Raw genomic sequence first — 21,474 nt, 5'->3', positions numbered from 1 at the left:
AAAACCACAAAATTGCCAAATTGTTCCCTAAACTGCTAAGTAGATAAACATGACTAATGAATGAGTTTGGATTTTTGTTAAAAATTAAAAAAAAAAAAGAAAAAAAAACATCAAATAAGTTGGATAATTGGTAGAGATGCAAAGTTTTTTCCTCATGTCTATTTTGATTTATAAATGGGCAAACCACAATATAGGAAAATATACCCTACTTCAAACTTGGCATTGTAATTTTATAAGCTGGCCCTATTAAGTAAAAATACTTTCAATGGAGTCTCAAGTTTCCTGAGCAGTCCATATTTAGATAAATGGGAAAAGGCATTTACAGCCAGCACTCTTAGAACCTTTGCTGGGACTAATCTCAACAAAAAATTTAATATGGCAGTCTTGTATTTTAAGCTCACGCTTTTGGGGATACATTCTCAGGTCTTCTTTAATGTGTTAACTGCAAAATATAACTGCCATTACATGGTAATGGGAGTTAATATAGAGTCCTCATGTAAAGATCAGAACATACGTCTCTATTAGTCCTTCAAGGACAGATTTTCAGATTGTTTGATTCTAATAATCCCATGCTGTGAATAGAATTGGCTACCCTTCACTTGGTAAATGTAAGTGGGCTATGTGAAATTAGCTATCAACTGATCAAGGTTTTGGAGTTTCAGTTACGGATGAAAATGTCCTCAATTTAATTTTTATTAACCCCATCATGATATGCAGGGTGTGTAGACAAAAAGTTTTTATCATCTTACTATGAAAAGATAAACATTGTAATAATTCATGTGATCTAAAATGGGCAAAAGCAAGACTAACTTCCCCTCAAGAAGAAAAATTTCAGACCTATGAAAAGGACAACAATACTAATAAAAAAAATTGTATTTACTTAGAAGCATTCAGAATGTCAACAAAACAGCTGCAACTTTTTTTTTGCAATTACAGAGTGGTATTCAGTTAACAGAACAACAATTATTTCGTATAAGCTGCATCAGAGACAACTGAAGATGAAAAACTACCGTCCCCATATATAACTAATTTGTGCTGTGCACCAACAAGAACCTGCTTTAAATTTCCATGCCAATTTACAACCCCCATACTGTACCAGGCAAGGTTAGTGGCTATTGAAAATACCACCAGGACAGGGCTATCTAAAGACACATTCGGTAGTGTGTTAACTATACAAAAAAAGACACTGTACAGTTTAAAAACAAATCTTACACAGCCTTACATTTCAATTTTTTTCTTTAAAAGGAGTGAGTTGTGTACAGGGGGGTTAAATGCTTTATAGACAAGAAAAAAAAAACTGCGCTAGAACCAACTTATTCATCATCATCATCTTCTTCTTCATCTTCATCTTCTTCATCTTCCTCTTCCTCCTCATCCTCTTCATCTTCCTCATCTTCCTCCTCTTCCTTCTTTTTCTTGCTTTTTTCAGCCTTGACAACTCCCTTTTTTGCTGCATCAGGTTTTCCTTTAGCTCGGTAGGCAGCAATATCCTTTTCGTATTTTTCCTTCAGCTTGGCAGCTTTCTTTTCATAAGGCTGCTTATCATCTGCAGCAGTGTTATTCCACATCTCTCCCAGTTTCTTTGCAACATCACCAATGGATAGGCCAGGATGTTCTCCCTTGATTTTGGGGCGATACTCAGAACAGAACAAGAAGAAGGCCGACGGAGGCCTCTTGGGTGCATTGGGATCCTTGAACTTCTTTTTTGTTTCCCCTTTAGGAGGGATATAGGTTTTCATTTCTCTTTCATAACGGGCCTTGTCCGCCTTTGCCATGTCTTCAAATTTTCCTTTCTCTTTAGCAGACATGGTCTTCCACCTCTCTGAGCACTTCTTAGAAAACTCTGAGAAGTTGACTGAAGCATCTGGGTGCTTCTTCTTGTGCTCCTCCCGGCAAGTTTGCACAAAGAATGCATATGATGACATTTTGCCTCTCGGCTTCTTAGGATCTCCTTTGCCCATGTTTAGTTATTTTTCCTCAGCGAGGCACAGAGTCGCCCAGTGCCCGTCCGGCTCTCACTTGCCCCGGCGCTGTCTCTATGGAGCTCAATGTACTGCAATGGCTGTGAGAGCGGGAGCCAGACGCAGCCTCCTCACTCTCTTTTTAAATTTCTTTATTTGCTGGCCATGTTTTTTTTCCTCTTTCTTTTCTTTTTTTTCTTTGTTATTTTTATATATACATGACAATAGCATGAATTTTGACATATTATACCTTCATGGAATATAACATTGTCTGTGCTCCCCATCACTCTCTGATGATGAAGAAGATGGCATGTATGTAAGGTATTATTTCTCATATTCAAGTAACTGGCTTCTGTTACTTTATGATTTTTTTAATTACAGTTAAATATTAGGTTTCAGTGAGGATCCTTTGTTATTTTACCTCACTGAGTAGAAGTGCTCCCGTTTTGTAAGTCTGGTGCTGAGGGAGTGCTGGGCTTGGCCTGCTTTCTCTGGCTTGCTAAATTCCCTCTTCTGATAATAATAAGTAATTTGAATACTTTCGTATCCAAAATAAATATTTCAATTGGAATAAGATTACATCCTATACTGCATCCAGTGCTAGAAAAACATTTAATATCTGCATTACTTATAAGGAGATTAAATAATTTAGGAAGCATGTAAATCCAATAATTTCCTACATATTGACCAGTTGTCAGTATGATTAAATTATTTTCCTTATCATTTTAAGGAAACATGCCTATGTTGTGTGAATAGTTTTTTTTTTAAGCTAATGATTTTAAGCAAACATATTTTGCTACTGTTGTTTGAACTGCAGTTTATCCATAATGTCTTATGAACTCAGAAGAAAACTTGTAACCATTTCAGAAAACATATAAAAAGAAAAATATAGGATGAAAGCAATTTATTTCTTTTTTCATGGACTTTTTCTAGTATTGACAATAATTTTTATTTTCACTCAAACTCAGATCTGAAATTTACGGTGGAATAAATATGAGAGCTTTATTTTACTGACAGACTAGAGTATCATTGAGTAGTTGATGGTATAAAATGCTATATTTTTCCAAGATTCTACCTCTTTAAAAGTTCTTTCAAAAACTTCTTTAAAAGATCACCTTAGAAAATAGTTTAAAGTAAAATAGTGCAGGTATTATTGTGAGTGACTGCTGGATTTTACTGTATGAGAAACATTGAGTGAAAGGATGCTGTGTGTTCTATGAGATGAAGGTTTTATTTTGGGTTTTGTTTATGTGAACAGGATACATATAGATCAAGAGTCAATTTTTGAAAATATGCTTCTAGACATAGTTGGAAAAGCTTGATTGTGTTCTAGAAATTATGCATTATTGTCATAAATATAGAGATTAATATGGAGTCTTTCAATAATCACAATAGGGCATTGTTGGAAAATGATTCAGTTAGGTTCAAATGGAACTCAATAATATAGAGTAATGTAATTGTGAATAGTCTTATAATATACACCAGAGAACCTTACCATAAACTACCAAATTTTACTTATAATGATATATCAATATTAGCTCATGAATTATAATAAATGAACAACATTAATGAAAGACATTAATAATAGTTGAAACTGAGATGGAGGAGTGATGGAACATAGAAATCTATACTTCTTGTTCAATTTTTCTGCTAAATATGCTCAATACATAAACCCTACTTACTTAAAAAAATGAGTAAAACAAAATTTGTCAATGTATACTAGTTTATCATAACACAATATTAGTGTATCTAAATTTACGGTACCAATGCTATAGTTCTAGGAAGAAATTATAAGAGTTAGGTCTTGATTTATTATTTTAATTTTCATATGTCAGTGTCAGTTAAAAAGTGAAAAGAAACAGCATTGTAAAGCATTTCTTTTGAGCAAAGACTGTTCCTGATTATCCTGAGTATCCATTCTCATTCATTTTTAATCTAGATGAAATATGTCTATATCATTGTTGTAATACTGTAGGTTGCAAAATATAATAAAAATTTATATCAAGGGATAGACATTTTAATATTATTAATTAATACGAATGCTCTATTTTCTTCTTCTCCTTTGATATCTGATCATGGTAAATTCATTATTTTGATGTATTGAGTATCAGAGGAAGTTTTAATAAACATCATTTAATTTTCTACTTCCATTGTTATCAAAAAGGAAATGAAGCCAAGTTTACTGACATATTTCTAATAATAGTATAAAAAAGAAAACTTCAAAATTTTACTTTTTAATACTTAACACAGAGAGAACTGTGTACATTTCATATTGTCAAAATGAAACATGGATATTATTTTACTAAAACTAAAAGTTTACAGAAAATGAGCATCAACTTTGTGTGCTAATTGAAGTTACTATTGATTAGCAGAAGTCTAATAAAACTCTCTGAAACCATGAATATGTTATATGTCTGGTCTATTCAATACTGTAACTACAAGCCCTATGTTGTAATTGAACATATAAATAATGGCTAAGATACAATATCGTTAATTTAATGGAAATACCTTAAAAATTTTTGATTAGGTAGAACAGGAAGAAAAATAATGGGTTAAAAACATAGTTCTTTGAGTCATATGAATTCTGAAACATAAACACCACATAATCTATAAGTTTCAATGTTATTAGTGTTATTTAATGTTGTGATTTATTGGTGATTTTCAGTGTTTTAAAAATTATTGTCAATGTACAGCATAGAGATTTAAAATATATAACTTTGAATATATGAGAACTATTTAAAAAGGTTGCTGAGAGAAACTGAAACAAAATAAAGGTCAGTCTCTTAAAAGCAATTTTAATATGAAAGGTAAGATTTTTTGGTAATAGTCAACAGAAGTTTCCCAAAGTAAACAACATCTTTCCCTTTATTAAAGTAGGCAGTGAAATTAATTATTTTAATTAAGTTACTATACATAAACTTGTTTAATTTTTATAACTCTCATGAGATGGATGCTATAAATGATATTGTTGAAGTTCAGAGAATTTTGGTAAATCCAACTGTTGTTAAATAGCTGAGCTGGATTTTTGTATTTATTTTTTCAGAAACCTCATATTTGCTCATGCTATTTCCAATGAAAACAAGGACTCTGGGTAAAGAAGATTCACACTCACACCTTAATAGAATGTATGGTATTAGTTTGCTAACGTTGTCATTAAAAAAAAAAAAAAAGACTGGTGATCTTAAACTATAGAGATTTGCTTTCCCATAGTTCTGAAAGCTAGAAGACCAAGTTCAAGGTGATTGCAGGTTTTGTTTCTCTTGAGGCCTGTCTGCTTGGCTTGCAGATGGCTTCTACTTTGCTTCTGTGTCTCTTCATACAGTCATCTCTATGACCACCTGTCTATTTCAGTCTACTATCAAAAGAGTGGATATTGGTCTATCATGCTAAATAATTTTAACTTAATTACTTTTTAAAAATCCTTATCTCCAAATACATCAAGGCATAAGGTGAGGGCTTCAAAACATGAAATTTGAAGAGGCCCAGTTCAGCCCATAGAATCAAAATACAGTAAATTATACTAGCAGTTTTCAAAATATATTAATAAACACTATTATCATTTTAATTATAAACAATAAAAATGTAATTTAAAGTATATGAGAATTTTTAAAATGAGATAAGGGGCTGAAAAATTAATTGCAAACAATTTCACTAATATTAATGTAAATATGTATTATATAATAATGTAAATTAATTTGTGAGGCCATGAACTTGTCTAAATTGGTAATCTCTTAGAATAACAGACTATACACCATTGTAAAACTTATGGAATACTTTAAAGCCATAGCATACCTAGATTTAAAAAGTATAACATAAACATTCTTCTGTTAAAATATTTAGGTAACATACTTATAACTAAAAAGTAAACTTAAGTGGGTGTAGCTCAGTGGTAGAGTGTCCCTGTGTTCAATCCACAGCTGCACCAAAAAACAAACAAATAAGCAAACAACAGCAACAACAACAACAATAAAAACACCAGCAAGTTTAAGCAAAATATGATTACATTATTTTCCATTGAGCTTGAATGATATTTCTCTGGGCCTGAGAGGGCTCACGGATAATTTAATCTGTTAAAGTTTGAAATAATTTCTGTGAAAGTGTATGTTGCTTAACTTATTGATAAAAAAGTAGTTTTCTAGAAGATTCAGGACCTCTATTAATCATCTAAATTCTGCCACTAAATTCATGCCAACTCACCAGCACAAAAAAGCAAGTGAACAAATGTGGATGTAAAAAGCTAAAGGGATCTGAGAGCAAAACCAATTTGACACAAAGAAACAGGGACAAGAGATTGTAGGCTGACTGTGAACTACTTGAATCACCTATAGTAACTCTTTAAGGTGATAATTGGTGAGTGGGCGACATAAGGCTGACATTGTACCAGAAAGAAAATGTACAGTTCTAAACATATGAATAAAATTTAAAATAATCTTGACTTATTTTGTTAAAACATGAGTTGCGATATTCCTTACTATTGATATAATATTAAGCTTTTTTATTTATCATCTGGTCTTTCAAGATATAATGTTAATGATTGTTACAGTAATATGAAGCATTTTGATCATGGCATCTGTGGGGTCCCTGCATTTATGTGGGATCCATTTTCTGTTAAAGGTTGAAGAAATATTTATAAGACTTAATCCTTAAAATGATGAATTTGTAGATAAGAACATGAAATCCAACTCTTATTTGAAAATATAATGAAAAGAATAAAAAAGTGTAATTTTTAATGAAAGAATCTATTCATTAAAGTTTCTTAGATAAAAGTAGTCTTTATTTCCTGCCAAAAGTAAAACTTCAACAAATAATAGGTAATACTAACTTTACTACTGCTGTTTGTTAATAAAGGAATCTTATGAATCCTGTCAGAAGCAAACAGCTATGTAAGGCTGAAGTAGTGATAAGCTGAATGTTTGTTATAATTTAATGAAAATATTAATGTTATAGTTTAATCTGCAAATGCATATTACTTCATTTTGTATTTTCTTAATCAAAAGTAACATTTGATAAACTTTTCAATTCTCATTTCTCATTTATGTTTTAAATTCACACTTGGAGTTCTTGTTAATTAATACATGTTAAAAAGCAATATAGGAAAATATTTGCCCCCAAATACATTTTTGAATCAATATTTTGTTATTGATTTTGCCACTTCTTTATTACTCCTTAAGATAGATATTTCAAATATGTATGATTTTCAAAGTTTTTTTTCATTTAATTAATACTCTAGTTTGAACAGACACTTCATGCTTTCAGGAAATTTATTTAAAATATACTGTATGCAGGATGTTTGTTACATGTTACCAATAAACAAAAATTGAATTTTTTTTTCCTGAATGTTAATCTCATATTAGTCTAATGAAACAGTGGTATTAGAATAAAACTACAACAGATGGTGAGTAAATAATGTGTACTAGGAAATGATGGATAGGGAGAATACCCATCTTTCCATCTCTTGGGAAATAGGGAAAAAAATGTACATTGCATCTGGGACTCACAAATAAGTAGAAAATTTAGTACCTGAAGGAAGAATGTGACCTGAAAGGAGAATTTTGAGCAAATTGTAATGGAAATTGATGAAGTATTTGAAGATAATATTTAAATGACAGTTTGGAGTCACATTTTTCAATTTCTTTGTCTCTGTCTAGCCAGTTTGGGTTTTATCATGTAGCCACATGTAGGTTTTTAGCAAGAAAATCATGTGAGGAAATTTAGAACAATAGAAGATATGCTAAAATGGGAAAAGTCAAATTGCAGAGTCTAGTATGGAGGAATTCCATTAACCCAGGTGAGAAATAAAGTAGAGGTAGCAACTGCATTAAACTAAGGTAAATAAAGCTAGATATAAAAACAAAGTTGATATGATATAAAAAACAACTGAATGGAAGCTATATAAAAGAATGAAGATGAAAAGACAAATATAAAACATTTTACTTTAAAAAACTGAGTGACAGCGATGCCATTACTAAAAACAAGAAAATGGGGGTAAGATATGAAGTGCTGTGGTAAAAAGATATGAGATATTTTGTGTGACAATTTTTAGTTGCTAAATATAAGATAATGTGTAATATGTAGATATAGTTAGAAATTTAATATAATTTTAATAAATTTAAAATTTGTAAAATATAATTTTATGAATTTTTAAAAAAATTGTTTGTAATTTATTATTTTCCTAAAACTTTTATAACCTTTTTTACATCGCAGCATTAATGTTGGCTTTAATTACATTTTATTTGTGATTATAATTATTAACTCTTATTAATTATAAAAATAATAGAATTAACTGATAATCCCATATATTCATTCATTGTGAATTGATCATGTTCCACCATTCTTCTTCTACAAATGATTTTGATTAGCAATGCTCATGAATAAAACTGACTTTAATACATTGTTAGGTTTACACAAGTTCACAAATTTTGAATGTATGAACTTAAACGTTTAGTGCAAACACCTAAATTAAATTGTACATGATGTTCTATTAGAATACTTATTTATTTTAGTATAATAAGAAAGTTTGTGATTTTTTTTTCGTGTACAACCAAATGTTTGAGTTCTACAATCCTGAAATGACTAAGATAAATATCTTCATTTTGCTGTGATACTACTTTGAGTCTTGTATTTTTTTATGGAACAAATTGATCACTGGATCCTGCAATTCAGGCTTTGCACATCTAAATAATGAGGCTTGTTTTGATAAACATGTAGTTTAAGGTTGAAAAAAAATATGTTCCATGTTTCTGATCAAGTGATTTCACCATGCTTGCTTATAGGAGCATTTAGTTGAATCTAGCGACTCTTTTGGACAAATATCCAATTTATTATACTATTCCAATTGCAGGTTAAATTTCTGTCCTCTAGTGTTGTTTTTCTTTGTGTGTGTGTGTGTGTGTGTGTGTTTGCTGCTTTTCTGTCACATTTTAAATGCTGTGGAACTACAAATATGAGAAAGAATATCTACATATCACTGAAATTAAATCTACTTGTGTCTTTTTTGGACTGACTCAGTTGAACAACATGGCTGCGTTAGGCACATATTTTATTCTATTTGCTTTCCTTAGTATTGACAAGCCCTTTGGGATTCAGCCGTTCCTTTCTTTTGGTCTTCAGCTGGTGGCATCATGAGATTCATCTCTCTTCCATACTGTAGACTGGTAAGCTTGTCATTCACCATTCTTAATACTTCCCCACGTTCAAGTCATGGGATACCAGGAGAAAATCTGCCCTGGCAATATGTGCTGCAGGATGTCAAGGGGAATCTGCCTATGCAAATGGATCATACAACAACTGAACTGCTCTTCTGAGGCCTGGTGACTGATGTTACTACAATCCAGTAAGTGCTTATACCAAGAATAGCGTTGGAAAACAGTGTGCCCATCATCTTGCTAACCAATAACCACAGATTTCATAAGGTAAACTCTTTTTTATATTTCCTTGCATCCTTTCAGTGCATTCATTCTGCGAGTTTAGTGGTCAGAGTCCCAACAAATCCTGAAAATGTATGCTTATCTTCAACCTTATTCCTTCCCCCTTTCTCCAGATCTTGCTACATAAAGTGAATGTGTAAAGTCTCTCCCTCCGAATTTTATTTTCCATCCAAATAATTTTATCTGAAATTATCAATTAGGGGATTCTTCTTTCCTTAGCATAAAACTGTCTTCTCCCTTCAGTTTATTGGTTATATTAGAGAAATAGAGAAAAGATCTTCAGTAAATGAAATATGCCATATCTCTGAAATCTATGTATTAACATTTTCATCCCTGCACAGACTACTAGGTTCAAAATCCAGAGACTAATAATTTAGTCTTAATTTTCCAAACAAGTGATTATTTCCTGTTTGTCAAATTATTGTGCACTCTCAGGCCTTTGTTTTCCTCCTATGTAGATTGTGAAATAAAGGACAGTTAATAAGTTAAAATTAAAATTTTCTTGTATCTATGAGGTTTCTGACATAAAATGTAGTAAATGTAGAGCAGGATGATAGTATAATAGTTTCCTGATGTGTATACCCCCTGAAACACCAATAATTTCACTATTATATATAGACAAATGTACCTCTGTGGGAGCTTTGATATCCAGGAAAAGAGCCTTAAAACTGTGGTTGTGCATAAGACTAAGGAGGACTGATTTAAAAAGGCAGGGCTGCATCTAGATGGCAGACTTACCAATGATGGCACTGGCTATAGACCTTTGAATAGTCCATTGCCTTGCAGACTTAGCTACATTCCTTTTGGGTCCTCATCCTGACACCAGTACTATCTGCCAAGGAGGAACTCAGAAGAGAAATTTCCATCAAGTCTTGGGTGATAGTCCCACTGATAGCAGCCCTGCTTATGCACCTGATTGTGGCCTAGTAACTCAATCCTATCCCCCTCTCAGTCCTGGACTAGGAGCAGCCCTGCCCCCTCAGAGGCTTGATGGGAGACATACTCCAAAAGACAGACACACAAACCTTAGACCAACCATGGAACCTAAACAGACCTATAAGCTGTTCTAGTCCTACTTGGCCATAGTCTGAGAGTAGTCCTAACCATCCAGAATCTGTCCAGTGACCAGAAAGGAGCCATACCTATCCACATATCTGGTAGCAGATTTTCCACTGCAGACTTAACTGCACATCCTGAAGTAGACCCTTGTCCCAGCACTAAATCTACTGAGAAATATGCTGTCTACCCCAGAACCAGGCAAGGTCTACATTTGATCAACTCCTGGTAAAGGCTTTCCAACTGCAGACCTTTAGTGGGCATAGTAGCAGACAAATGACCTGACTCTAAACTGTCATAATTACAATACCAAAGGAAATTCATTCTCCTCTGTTAACCCACAGGAGAAAGTGTTTACTTGCGTATGTCAGTCTCCAAAAAAATGGAAGCATTTTCTCTTTAAAATGCAAACTCCATCAAAAATATGTGGATCCTGAGATCCAGGCAAATAGGATGTCATCAATGAAAAAAAAAAAAAAAACAACCCAAAGATGTAAAAACTGCCTGACAAAAAACTCTCAATTATCTTAAGAATCACAATAAGACACAAGACAAAAGAGAGAACTAAAATCAGGACAACAGTATGTGAATAAAATGAGAAGTATATTAAAATATTAAAATTTACAAGTGAATAAAACAGAAATCCTGGAACTGAATAATACAAAAAAAATTCAAAAATTCAAGATATTTTCAGAAGTAGACTGGGTCATGCAAAAGAAAGAATCAGTGAACTTGAAGTCAGATTATTATAAATTAGTGAGTTAAGAGATAACAAAAAGAACAAGAAAATCAAAGAAGGTATTCAGGACTTACAAAGCACCATCACATAATGATATACATTTTAGAGAAGTCCCAGAAAAAGAAGAGAACAAGGGGGCAGAAATAATATTAAAAATAATGGCTAAACACTTACCCTGTGTTGGAAAGAGTGTGAATATCTAGATTTGTGAATCTCAAAAAAGTCAACCAACAAAAGAGTGTTCTCATGCACATTAAAATAAAATTACCAAAACTCAAAGATAAAAAGTGAATTTTGAAACAAGCTAAAAAAATAGATTTGTCACACACACAGGAGTGTCTGGAAGATTATTAGAAGATTTCTTAGAAGAAATTCTGCAGGACAGCAAGGACAATGTATCATTGTGTAAAAGAAAAATGAGAGTATCAAATGAGAATCCCATACCTAAAAAAGCTATTCTTCACAAATGAAAGAGACATAAGGTTATGCCAAGACAAATAAAACTTTAGGAAGTTCATTACTAATAGGACTGTTTTATGAGAAAAATAATTAGAGTTGAACAAAACTCGAAGTATTAACAAAAATAAAACATCTGAAAATATGAACTCACTTGTAATGGCAAATACATAGCCAAAATCAGAGTGTCCTGATATTTATAATTGTAATGCATAAATCACTTTTAAATCTAGTATCAATGTTAGAAGACACAAGTATTAAAATTATTATATCTATATTAATTTATTAATGGGTTCACAATATGAAAACATGAGAAGAGCCTATCTGTAAGCTTCATATCAAAAAGTTAAAAAGCCCTCTAGTTGATACACAGAAAAAAAGGACTCAAAGCACATCACTGAAATATATCAATAGATCATAAAGAAATCAAAGAAGAAGGAAAAATAATAAAACAGAAAACAATAAAATGGTAATAATGTATCTTCTCTATTTATAATTACTTTAAATAACAATTATTGAATTCTTCAATCAGAAACTTAAAGTAACTAAATAGATAAATAAAAAATGATGGGGACTGAATTAGAGCAAATAATATTTCATGCTTTTGTGATTATGTCAAAATGTATCCTAATATTATATGTAAGTAAAAAGCATAAAAAATATTCAGGTATATGCTGCCTATAAAGATTTATTTCAGTTTTAGAGACAAACAGAAGAAACTGAAAGAATAGAAAGAGTGTTCATGTAAACTGCAGCTGAAAGAGAATGGGGATAACTGTAAATATCAGTCAAGAGGGACATTGCCTCAAAATCTGTCACAATGTAAGAGGGTTACTATAAAATAATAAAGGGTTCAATTCAATATGAGGCCACAATAATTGAATATATGTATGCATGAAACTTTTGAGCACCTAAATATATAAAGTAATTACTTACTGTTCTGAAAGAAGAAACAGGTGTGATATAGTAGTATTGGACTTCAATATCTCACTTTCAACATTGGTCATCCAAACATAAAAATCACTAAGGAATGATAAGACTTTAATAACACAATAGAACAAAATTACCTAACAAAATATACAAAACAATTCACTCAACAGTAGAGAATACACATTCTTCTTAAGTTCACATGGGACATTAATAGTATAAATAAGTTAGGTCCCTAAAAATGTCTTAACATTTCCAGAAGACTGAAATAATGTCTCTTTAAGTCTTTTCCAAAAATAATAGTGTGTAATAAAAATTCAGTAACAGGAAAAACTGGATAATCTCTCCCTCTCTCTCTCTCTTTATATATATATGAAAATTAAACATCATACTTCTGAAAGATCAATGGATGAATAAAGAAATCAAAGGAAATTTTTTAAAAAGTATCTTAAAACAAATGAAAATGGAATCATAATATCATAGTATTTTGGGATCTGTCATCAAAAGAAGTTTGAATTGAAATTTGATAAATACCTACATTTAAAATAAAGAGGTAAATAAATATCCTGATATCTCAATAAAGATCTTAATGTCTCAAGAAACTAGAAAAATATAGCTTTCTATCAAACCAGTGCAACAATAGCAGAAGGAATAAAATATAATATCAGAAATAAATGAAGTAGAGACTAGAAAGACAAGCAAATAACAATTAAATTATTAATTTGTTGTTTTTTTTTTTTTGAAAAGACAAAATTGACAAAATTTTGGCTATACTGGCCAAGAAAAAAGAGAGGATTCAAAAAATATAAAGGATGAAAGAGAAACATTAAGAATCACAAAAATACAAAATCATAAGCAAGTACTATGAACAATTGAACATTAGACACTCGAATAACTTAGAAGTAAGGGATCAATTCCTAGAAACAGAACTTTCCAGTACTGAATCATGAAGGCATAGAAAATGTGAGTAGACCTGTACGTAATGAGATTGAAGTAGAATTTTAAAACCTCCCAATAGGACCAGATGCCTTCATTAAAAAAAAAAAAAAAATTCTATCAAGAAATTTAAGAGGAATTAATATAAACCATTCTCATACTCTAAAAAGTTTGAGAAGACAGACACTTATAAACTTATCTTACAAAGCCAGCATCACCCTTATGCTAAAGTGAGGAAAGAACACTACAAGAATATAAAATCACAGACCAATATTCCTGATGAACATACATTAAAACACCCTTAGCAAAATCCTATCAGACTAAACTCAATGTCACATTAAAAGGACAATACACCATGATGTAGGATTTTATCTTTATTGTGAAGTATTGAGAATGTGGAAACATGCTCCTTTATGGTGTTTGGAAGTGAGGCCTTTGAGAGATGATGAGGATTAGAAGTTCATCAGGGTGGAGTCCTCAAGATTGAATGCTTGTGTCTATAAGACATTGGAATAAAAATAGACATAGACATACATCTATGCCCTCCCTGTTTCCTGCCAAGTGATGCCCTGAGACACCTTGAGACTCTGCCTACTCAAAGGCCATCACTGGTAGTGGGCACTCAGACTTGAAAAAGAATCATGAGCCAAAATATTCCTAATTTCTAATAAATTACCCAGCCTTGGGCATTTCATTATAGTAACGAAAATGGACCATTATAGTGGGCCAAGGCCTAGAATATCTTGTATTGTAGAAAAAGACCTTCTTTGTTCTAGCTCATGTCAAATTCATTTTCTACCACTTATTCCTTCATACTTCATCTTCCAGCAGTAGTGTAACAAGTTCCAGCTCTCCACATTTGTATAAGTTTTGTATTGCCTAGAAAGACCTTATCAAATTCTGGTTTAGAAAATCTTGTTATCCTTGAATCCTCAATTCACACTGGCTTAATGGTAGACTGGCACTTAATTAGGTTCTCCCCTCTTTTTTTCTGTGGTAAAGCAATATGAATCTCTTTCTAATTTCCAATTATAATCCATGTGCACTTTTACTCTGTGATTCTAACATATTTTAATACACTTAACTGGTTGCAAGTCTGTCTTTCCTAGTACACTGTGACTATTTGATGTCAAGAAACATGGTCATCTATGAGGTCAGATTCAAGGTATGTTTATTAAATGTTTCTTGAATTAACTTATGAATTGAACACTAAAATATATAGGTTTGCTGTGAAGTTTGGTGAGTAAAGTATTGTTTCTGATATTTATTTATTTCTTTGTCAGAGGGAGCATTCTGAGTAAGTGAAACAGTATATTTATTCTGTTTTTCATTTTTAAAATTCTTTTCCTCTTCTTACCATACAATTCACCAAATATATTTCAATGTATATATTTTAATATATCTATATCTATCTATCTATCTATCTGTATCTATTTATCTATCCATATATACATTAATAATGGTTTCTTTTTGTATACGGGAAAAATGATTTTAGAGACAATTCATTGTTATTATTTTATATGCAGAGATACTATTATATGAAAAAGTTGTTTTGGGGCTGGGGATGTGGCTCGAGTGGTAGCACACTCACCTGGCATGCACGGGGAGCTGGGTTTGATCCTCAGCATCACATAAAAATAAAATAAAGATGTTATGTCCACCGAAAACTAAAGTATAAATATTAAAAAATTTCTTTCTCTCTCTTTAAAAAAAGTTGTTTTGGGAAAAAAAGTCTTAAAAATAAATAATAATAATTATTATTTACATCATACTAAATTAATGAGTATAAAACAATGGTATTTCTAGGCTTAATCACAGACCTAAACATATTTATTTTTAATTCAGATTTTGCCTTATGTTGTATTTGTATTTTCTTTATTTAGTGTGAGCTCAGAATTTCTTTTACCTTTATTAAGAACAGAATACTGTTAAAATTGTCCTGCAATCCATTATGCAAACCTCTAAGATGTTTCTTTAGAAAAAGGAAGTAATGAGTCCCGTACCTGCTTGGAAAGATTTGAAGTAGAATGATATAAGGTTTGCAATCTGAGGCAAGGCAATGAAGTATTGTTACATTTATAGGACATGTAAGGTGCTTAGTGGTTTTGATCATAAAAAAGAAAAAGGGAATTGAATCTTTGACATGAAAAGTATTTCACTTCCTTCTTCTATATAAACAATGGCAGGTGTTTATTATTTGGTAAGAGTCACTTTTTAATATTATTTTTAGCAAGAAAAGTAGTAGTCTGAACTCTGAAATGCCAAACTTTAAGGGTAAAATGTCATGAACAATATGTTTTAATAAAAATGATTCACCTTGAAAAAGGCAAGCATCTGTCAAATGTCTGATCATGTGCACCCTGATAAGATTTTTCGATAAGTTTGAAAATAAAGTTGAAGAGGCAGAAAGGGAATTTGACATAAATGCTAGTTTCCTTGATATCATCCTCACCTTGAAACAAGTAGAAATAAAGTAAGATTTAGATAGATTGTTTGAATAAATTGTAACTACTTAACACTTTCTAAATTTTATTAAATTGTTCTCAATTTCTTAGTGGCATATAAACAGGCCAAAATGACTAAAATTTTTTATTAAATGTTATAAAGCAAGGGCATATGTGTAAACTTTCATAAAAAGCTTAAAATAATTTTAATTCTCAATGTTTTTTGAGTGCTTACTATTTGGCATAAAGTATGTCAAACACTTTATAGATAATATTTTAATAGACACTTCACTGAATTTATTCTATTGTTATCTTTTCAGATTAGGAAATGTCAGGGAATCCCAACATAACAGGATTTAGGGGAGGATATAGAGACTAACACATGAAAATCTTTTTTTTTCTGTTTATGAAGTTTTATTTATAAGGTTCTATTAATGTGAGAGTGCACATAAAACTCCAGTTATTGCCTACTATGAAAATCCATGAATATCCATGCTCATGAAATTGTTTTCTTCCAGTATTTTCTCCACCATTTTTTATTTCAGAAAGGGGGCGAGGTAATAATCTCATTACAGTTTATTTGTTCTGCATACATGCTCAATTTATAGCAAAATAAGGAGAAGATGTAAGAGTTATAATACAACTTAGAAGAGAGTAACAGATGTGGGTCAGGACCCTGAACTAACTTTTAGCTCCTAGACTTTCTATGTCAAAAGTTTGCATTTCAGTAAGGCTCAGTCACACACATTTGTATTCCTAGTGACTCTGGAGGTTGAGGCAGGAAGATTGCAAGTTTAAGGAAAGCCTCAGCAATTTAGTGAGACTGGAGATGTGCCTCAGTGGTAGAGTACCCCTGGGTCCATTCACCATTAATGGAAAAAAAAAAAACAAACAAACACATTTTGACATATTTTTAAAGATAAAAAGAAAAAAAAGAAGCTTTTATAAACAGGCATTTCAGAATGCAATGAAAATGAGTACAGGAATCATACTGGATATAGGCCAGTTTTCCAAAGTATAGTTAGTAAGGTTAATAATGTACTTGTGAATTATTTAGAAATTTTGTCTATCTTTTGACAAACTAAGTTTGTAAGAAATATCTGGTCTTACTTTGTTTTTTAAAAGCTAACTTGAACATATTTTGAGCAAAATCATAACGTCACTACCTATAATATTAGTTAAAAACTGATTTATTTATTAATTATTTTATTAATTTGGTGATCACAGAATTAACCAATAAGCCCAATGGAATGCTAAATCATTATTTAATCAGAGAGTATTAAGCATGGAAGGAGTTAGATCATCTCCAACACCTGTTTAGATTAATAATTTGCTTATAAAGAGATAATCTTTACTCTGACAGATGAATAGAGAGGTAGAAAAAAATTCATCTGGAATTAATAAATTTTAAGAAAAGACATTTGAATGAATTCCTTGGCAAGTATTAGAGCACAATACAGGTAAATACATAATAAATTACATATGATATATAACAGAAAGTTTAAGTGCTATTTTTATGTTCCTCTATTCCCCCCAAAAAGAAATATAATTTTATATTTCATCACTTAGGCAGATAATAAATTTTTACTAGCAATGCTTAACTACAGTCAGGAGGAGGATATTTTAAGTTTTAAATTCTTAATTATGCTGCCCAAACTTTTCTCAAATATATTAATAACTGCAACAATAGAAAGTCTTAAATATAAATAATGCTTTGATATCTTTTTTTACCATCATACAAAAATCCTTTGCACCAACAATAAGAGCTTGTCAGTAAGATAGGCAACCACTTAGAAGGGGATAATTGAAGTCAGATATTAAATTTTCTGCCTACAAATGACTTTTAAAAGGTTGCTCTTTGAAACATTTCAGAACATGTTTGCAAGCAACTTGGAAGGGCTTAATCTCAATTTAGGATGACCTTGCTTGATATGAGAGATTCCAATTTACTATTAACCATGTGTTATGATTTCTTTAATATTCTTTGTACCATTCGGAATGTTCCTAAAATCTCTTGTGTTATATAAGTACCATATACATACAGAGCATAATTTTCCCCTTCACAATTCTGACACTCAGAATATAATTTTCATATCTCAACCAAGAAGATTTACAAAACTCTCTAGGAAAAGCTCTGAATTGACCTGAAAATTAGGCATACTAGAGTTCATTGTCCACATTCACCTGCAGGAATCTGCAAATAACTATTCCATTCTATATTTGGTGCAGAATGATTGTACTTTTTGTTCTTTCTGAGTCTCTACTCTTCTTTCTCTCAACTCCCTTCCTTGTAAATTTTTTGTTGAAATGGAAAAAATGCCTTATGGTGGTTAGTCTATGGAAGTCCTAATGTTACTTCATATAAGAATAAGCTTGGCTTTGTCTATCATCAAACTGCTAAACATGACTTGAAAAATATGATTGATAAGTAGCTATGAGTTAGTGTTATAATATTTTTGCCCAGGTGATTTTTCTTAAGATAGTAAATGCTGTTTAAACTGATGTGTCTTCATTTTGTTATGCTATACATTCACTTCAATTTATTGAGTGAATAATTATTAAACAATTGCTATGTTTGGTGTTGTTGGAGTACTATAAATCAGATACACAAAAAACTTGTAAAATTAAGAGGCATTTAGGATGATTATTACAATATTCAGAAAGATTTAATTTCAGTATAATGTGAATTGTACTATAAAATAGTTGTTTATGAAATTTCTGATGACTAAGAACAAGGAACAGATTGAGTTATCTGAGGATGTGGGAAAATAGTCAAGTATGTAAGGAATGATGCTGAAGAGAAAATTTGGAGAAGAAACTCTCAAGCAATTAAAGTGTATAAGAATATCCCAAAGAGAAGAATTAGCAAGCGCAAAGGCTTGGTGGGTGCAAAGAAACAATGATTCAATAAATTGTAAAGAGCTGAGTCTCTCTGGGGGGGACCACAAACAGCATGACAGAGAACAGCATACATTCACTTCTGCTCAGATGTGGAAATGTGTGTGGGAATCAATTCGACAATATTTTGTCAGCTTAGTTTCCTGAGTTGCACCAAGTAGAGTTTGATCCTAACTTCAGCAAAGGGAGTACTTTTTTCTACTCTAAATCCATCTACCTGAACTAGTTAATAAATCCCAGTTTAGGAGATAAAATACATAACCCAAAGCATCTTCCAAAACCTTAAGAGCATATTACGAATATTAATCCTAGAAGGGAATCTTAAAATGTATAGAGGTCCCTAGCTTAATATAACTATTTAAGAAACTCTCAGCATGGCTCCTTGATTAGGGTTACCATTCACCAACAATTTCTCCTTCCAGTCATATAGTTGCATTATATTTTCTGACTCTTACGGTTTGGTGGTACCAAATGGCCCAGAATGTAAATGAATTATGAGCAAATTGTCAATATATGTGAATTTTATGCCAATGTGCTTGATGGCATACAGCTTATTGTGTGTTTTTGCCTGGATTAGTCCCCTTAGTCTCTTGCCACCACTCTCAATGTAGCCTACAAAAGTATGGTTTAGCCTAGAAGACCAAAAACTGGAACATAAAAAGTGCCCTATCGAAAGAACCATGACACAGTTCCAGGAAACCTTATTGCCTGGCCAAAGTTTTATTGGGGTATAAACTTTGTTAGTGGGATTTTGGGTCCAGTGGCTCCCTCAGTGTCTTGTCCCCACTCCCAGTAAATTTTCAAATGTTGAGTACCCAATGAAGCATATAAGGATGGGTATGTATTCAAAAGTGTACCCACATTTCATTGCATTGCAGCTTTTCTTCAGGTTTTATGCATATATATTTAGAGCTTATGGTTTCCTTTTTTATTTTTCTAATATAAGAGAAAAACTTTTAAATTATCATGTATCTTTTTATCTATGAAAAGAGTGTGAAGATTATTTTCCCATCTTTTCTAAAGTTTTTCAGCGCTTTAATCACAATGTTTTAATATCACAATGTTTAGGACTGCTGTTCATCTAATATTTGATGTATAAAGCGAAGCTTAAAATTTATTTTGATTTTTCATTTCACTCTGGTTATTTCAACACAATTTTTTGAAAAGAATAGCTTTTCTGTATTGAATAGCTTGGCACTTCTAGTGAGCATCATCTGTTGGTAGCTTTGGATTTTGTTTTTAAGTTCTTATGTGTAGTATAATTTTAAGTATTCTTTGTAGCAATGGCTTAGTGGTCATGGATTCTCTTATCCTCCTGAAAAGTTTTATTTCTTATCAATTCTGAAAGATACCTTTGTTTGATATAACAATCTATCTAGAAAGTGTTTTCTTTTAGAGCTTAGAATATCTCATTCCAAGCTCTAGGGTCTGTTTTGAGAAGTCAGAAGTGAGCCTTATTAGTTAGCCTCTAAATGAGATCTGGAATTTATCTCTTGCAGCATTTTATTCTTATTTTCTATTTGGGGAATTTTTATTGTAATGTATATTCAAGTGTTTTTTTTTTTTTTAATTTTGTCTATTCTGAGTTCTGTATGTGCCTTGTTTGCAGATTTCTATCTCATTTAGATGATTAGGAAAATTTTCTGGTATTGTTTTACTGGAGTATTTCTTAATGCCTTTAGCTTATATCTCCATGTTCTCTTCTATCCCAATGACTATTAGGTTTGGTGTTTTGATGGAGTTTTAGAGTATATATAGGTTGAAATCTATCAATGCAGGAAGGACCCACACACACACAGACACACATAGACACACATGATCATGCAGATTGGAAAAACATTAAAATAATTAAAATGAAAATAAATTAAAATTTAGAAAAAGAAAAGTGATAATGATGAATGAACCTTAATGAGAAATAGAATGTTTGTTTCTGCTGAGGTGGTCAGAACTGTTGGTAAGAATGGATGTTCATTGCTTATATTCTTGTGCCTGTCTTTGTATTTGGGAGGGGATAGTGGGTTTGCGACCTTTGGTTTATGATTTAGGAGTTAAGTCCCACTTCTGTGTTTCTCACAAAATTGCCAGCTGTTGTGGCCAGGAGCCAAAACTTGTCAATAACTCTCAGCTTCCCATATCCCAGTAAAGGATGGGATACATTAAGGTGTGCTGATGAATGATATACCCCTATAGCAGGTATGTTGCAGAGTCAAAATTAGAATTTCGGGTAGGTGTAATTTAGTCATGGCTAAGTTTTAGAACTCTGTCCATGACTGTTTGAGATTTGATCCACATTCCTTATAGCTTGGGCAGTTGCAATCTCTTCTAAATATCTGGTTCTCAGGTGCCTCTGAAAATTCTACTTTTAGAGTGAGAAGGCTGTTCTTCCCCTTGCCTCACATATTCACCATAAAGGATGTGAATCACCAAGAATCAGACCTGGAGAGTAGGTTACTTGTATTGAATACCTTGGTTACTGGCATCTTTCCTGTTGTTTACATGGGACACCAGCAATAAAGGGAGACCTTTTCCCTTCTGTCTGGCACTTGGATCACCTTGGCCACAATTCTCTCTGCTCGTTTTCAATCACACTGGTGCAGGCACACTGTGAACCCCACAATAGGCGACTGCTG

The 21,474-nt window shown here is 31.9% G+C and overlaps 1 protein-coding gene across 1 annotated transcript; it reads right to left on the bottom strand.

Annotated features, from left to right (window-relative positions):
* Positions 1-858: 858 nt before the first annotated feature.
* Positions 859-2,095, bottom strand: LOC124094683 (high mobility group protein B1). The gene has a single exon (XM_046447620.1). It carries the CDS (start codon positions 1,959-1,961, stop codon positions 1,314-1,316), a length of 648 nt encoding a protein of 215 aa, XP_046303576.1. The 5' UTR covers positions 1,962-2,095; the 3' UTR covers positions 859-1,313.
* Positions 2,096-21,474: the final 19,379 nt, after the last annotated feature.

Source organism: Marmota monax, unplaced genomic scaffold (genome assembly GCF_021218885.2).
Source record: "Marmota monax isolate L192 unplaced genomic scaffold, Marmota_monax_Labrador192_F-V1.1 WCK01_AAM20220418_F8-fsc00007, whole genome shotgun sequence".
Classification (NCBI taxonomy): Eukaryota; Metazoa; Chordata; class Mammalia; order Rodentia; family Sciuridae; genus Marmota; species Marmota monax.
This window is presented reverse-complemented; position numbering and strand designations above follow the sequence as displayed.

Excerpts from the sequence above, each read along its gene's own strand:
- LOC124094683 (XM_046447620.1), bottom strand. The coding sequence starts at position 1,961 with ATGGGCAAAGGAGATCCTAAGAAGCCGAGAGGCAAAATGTCATCATAT.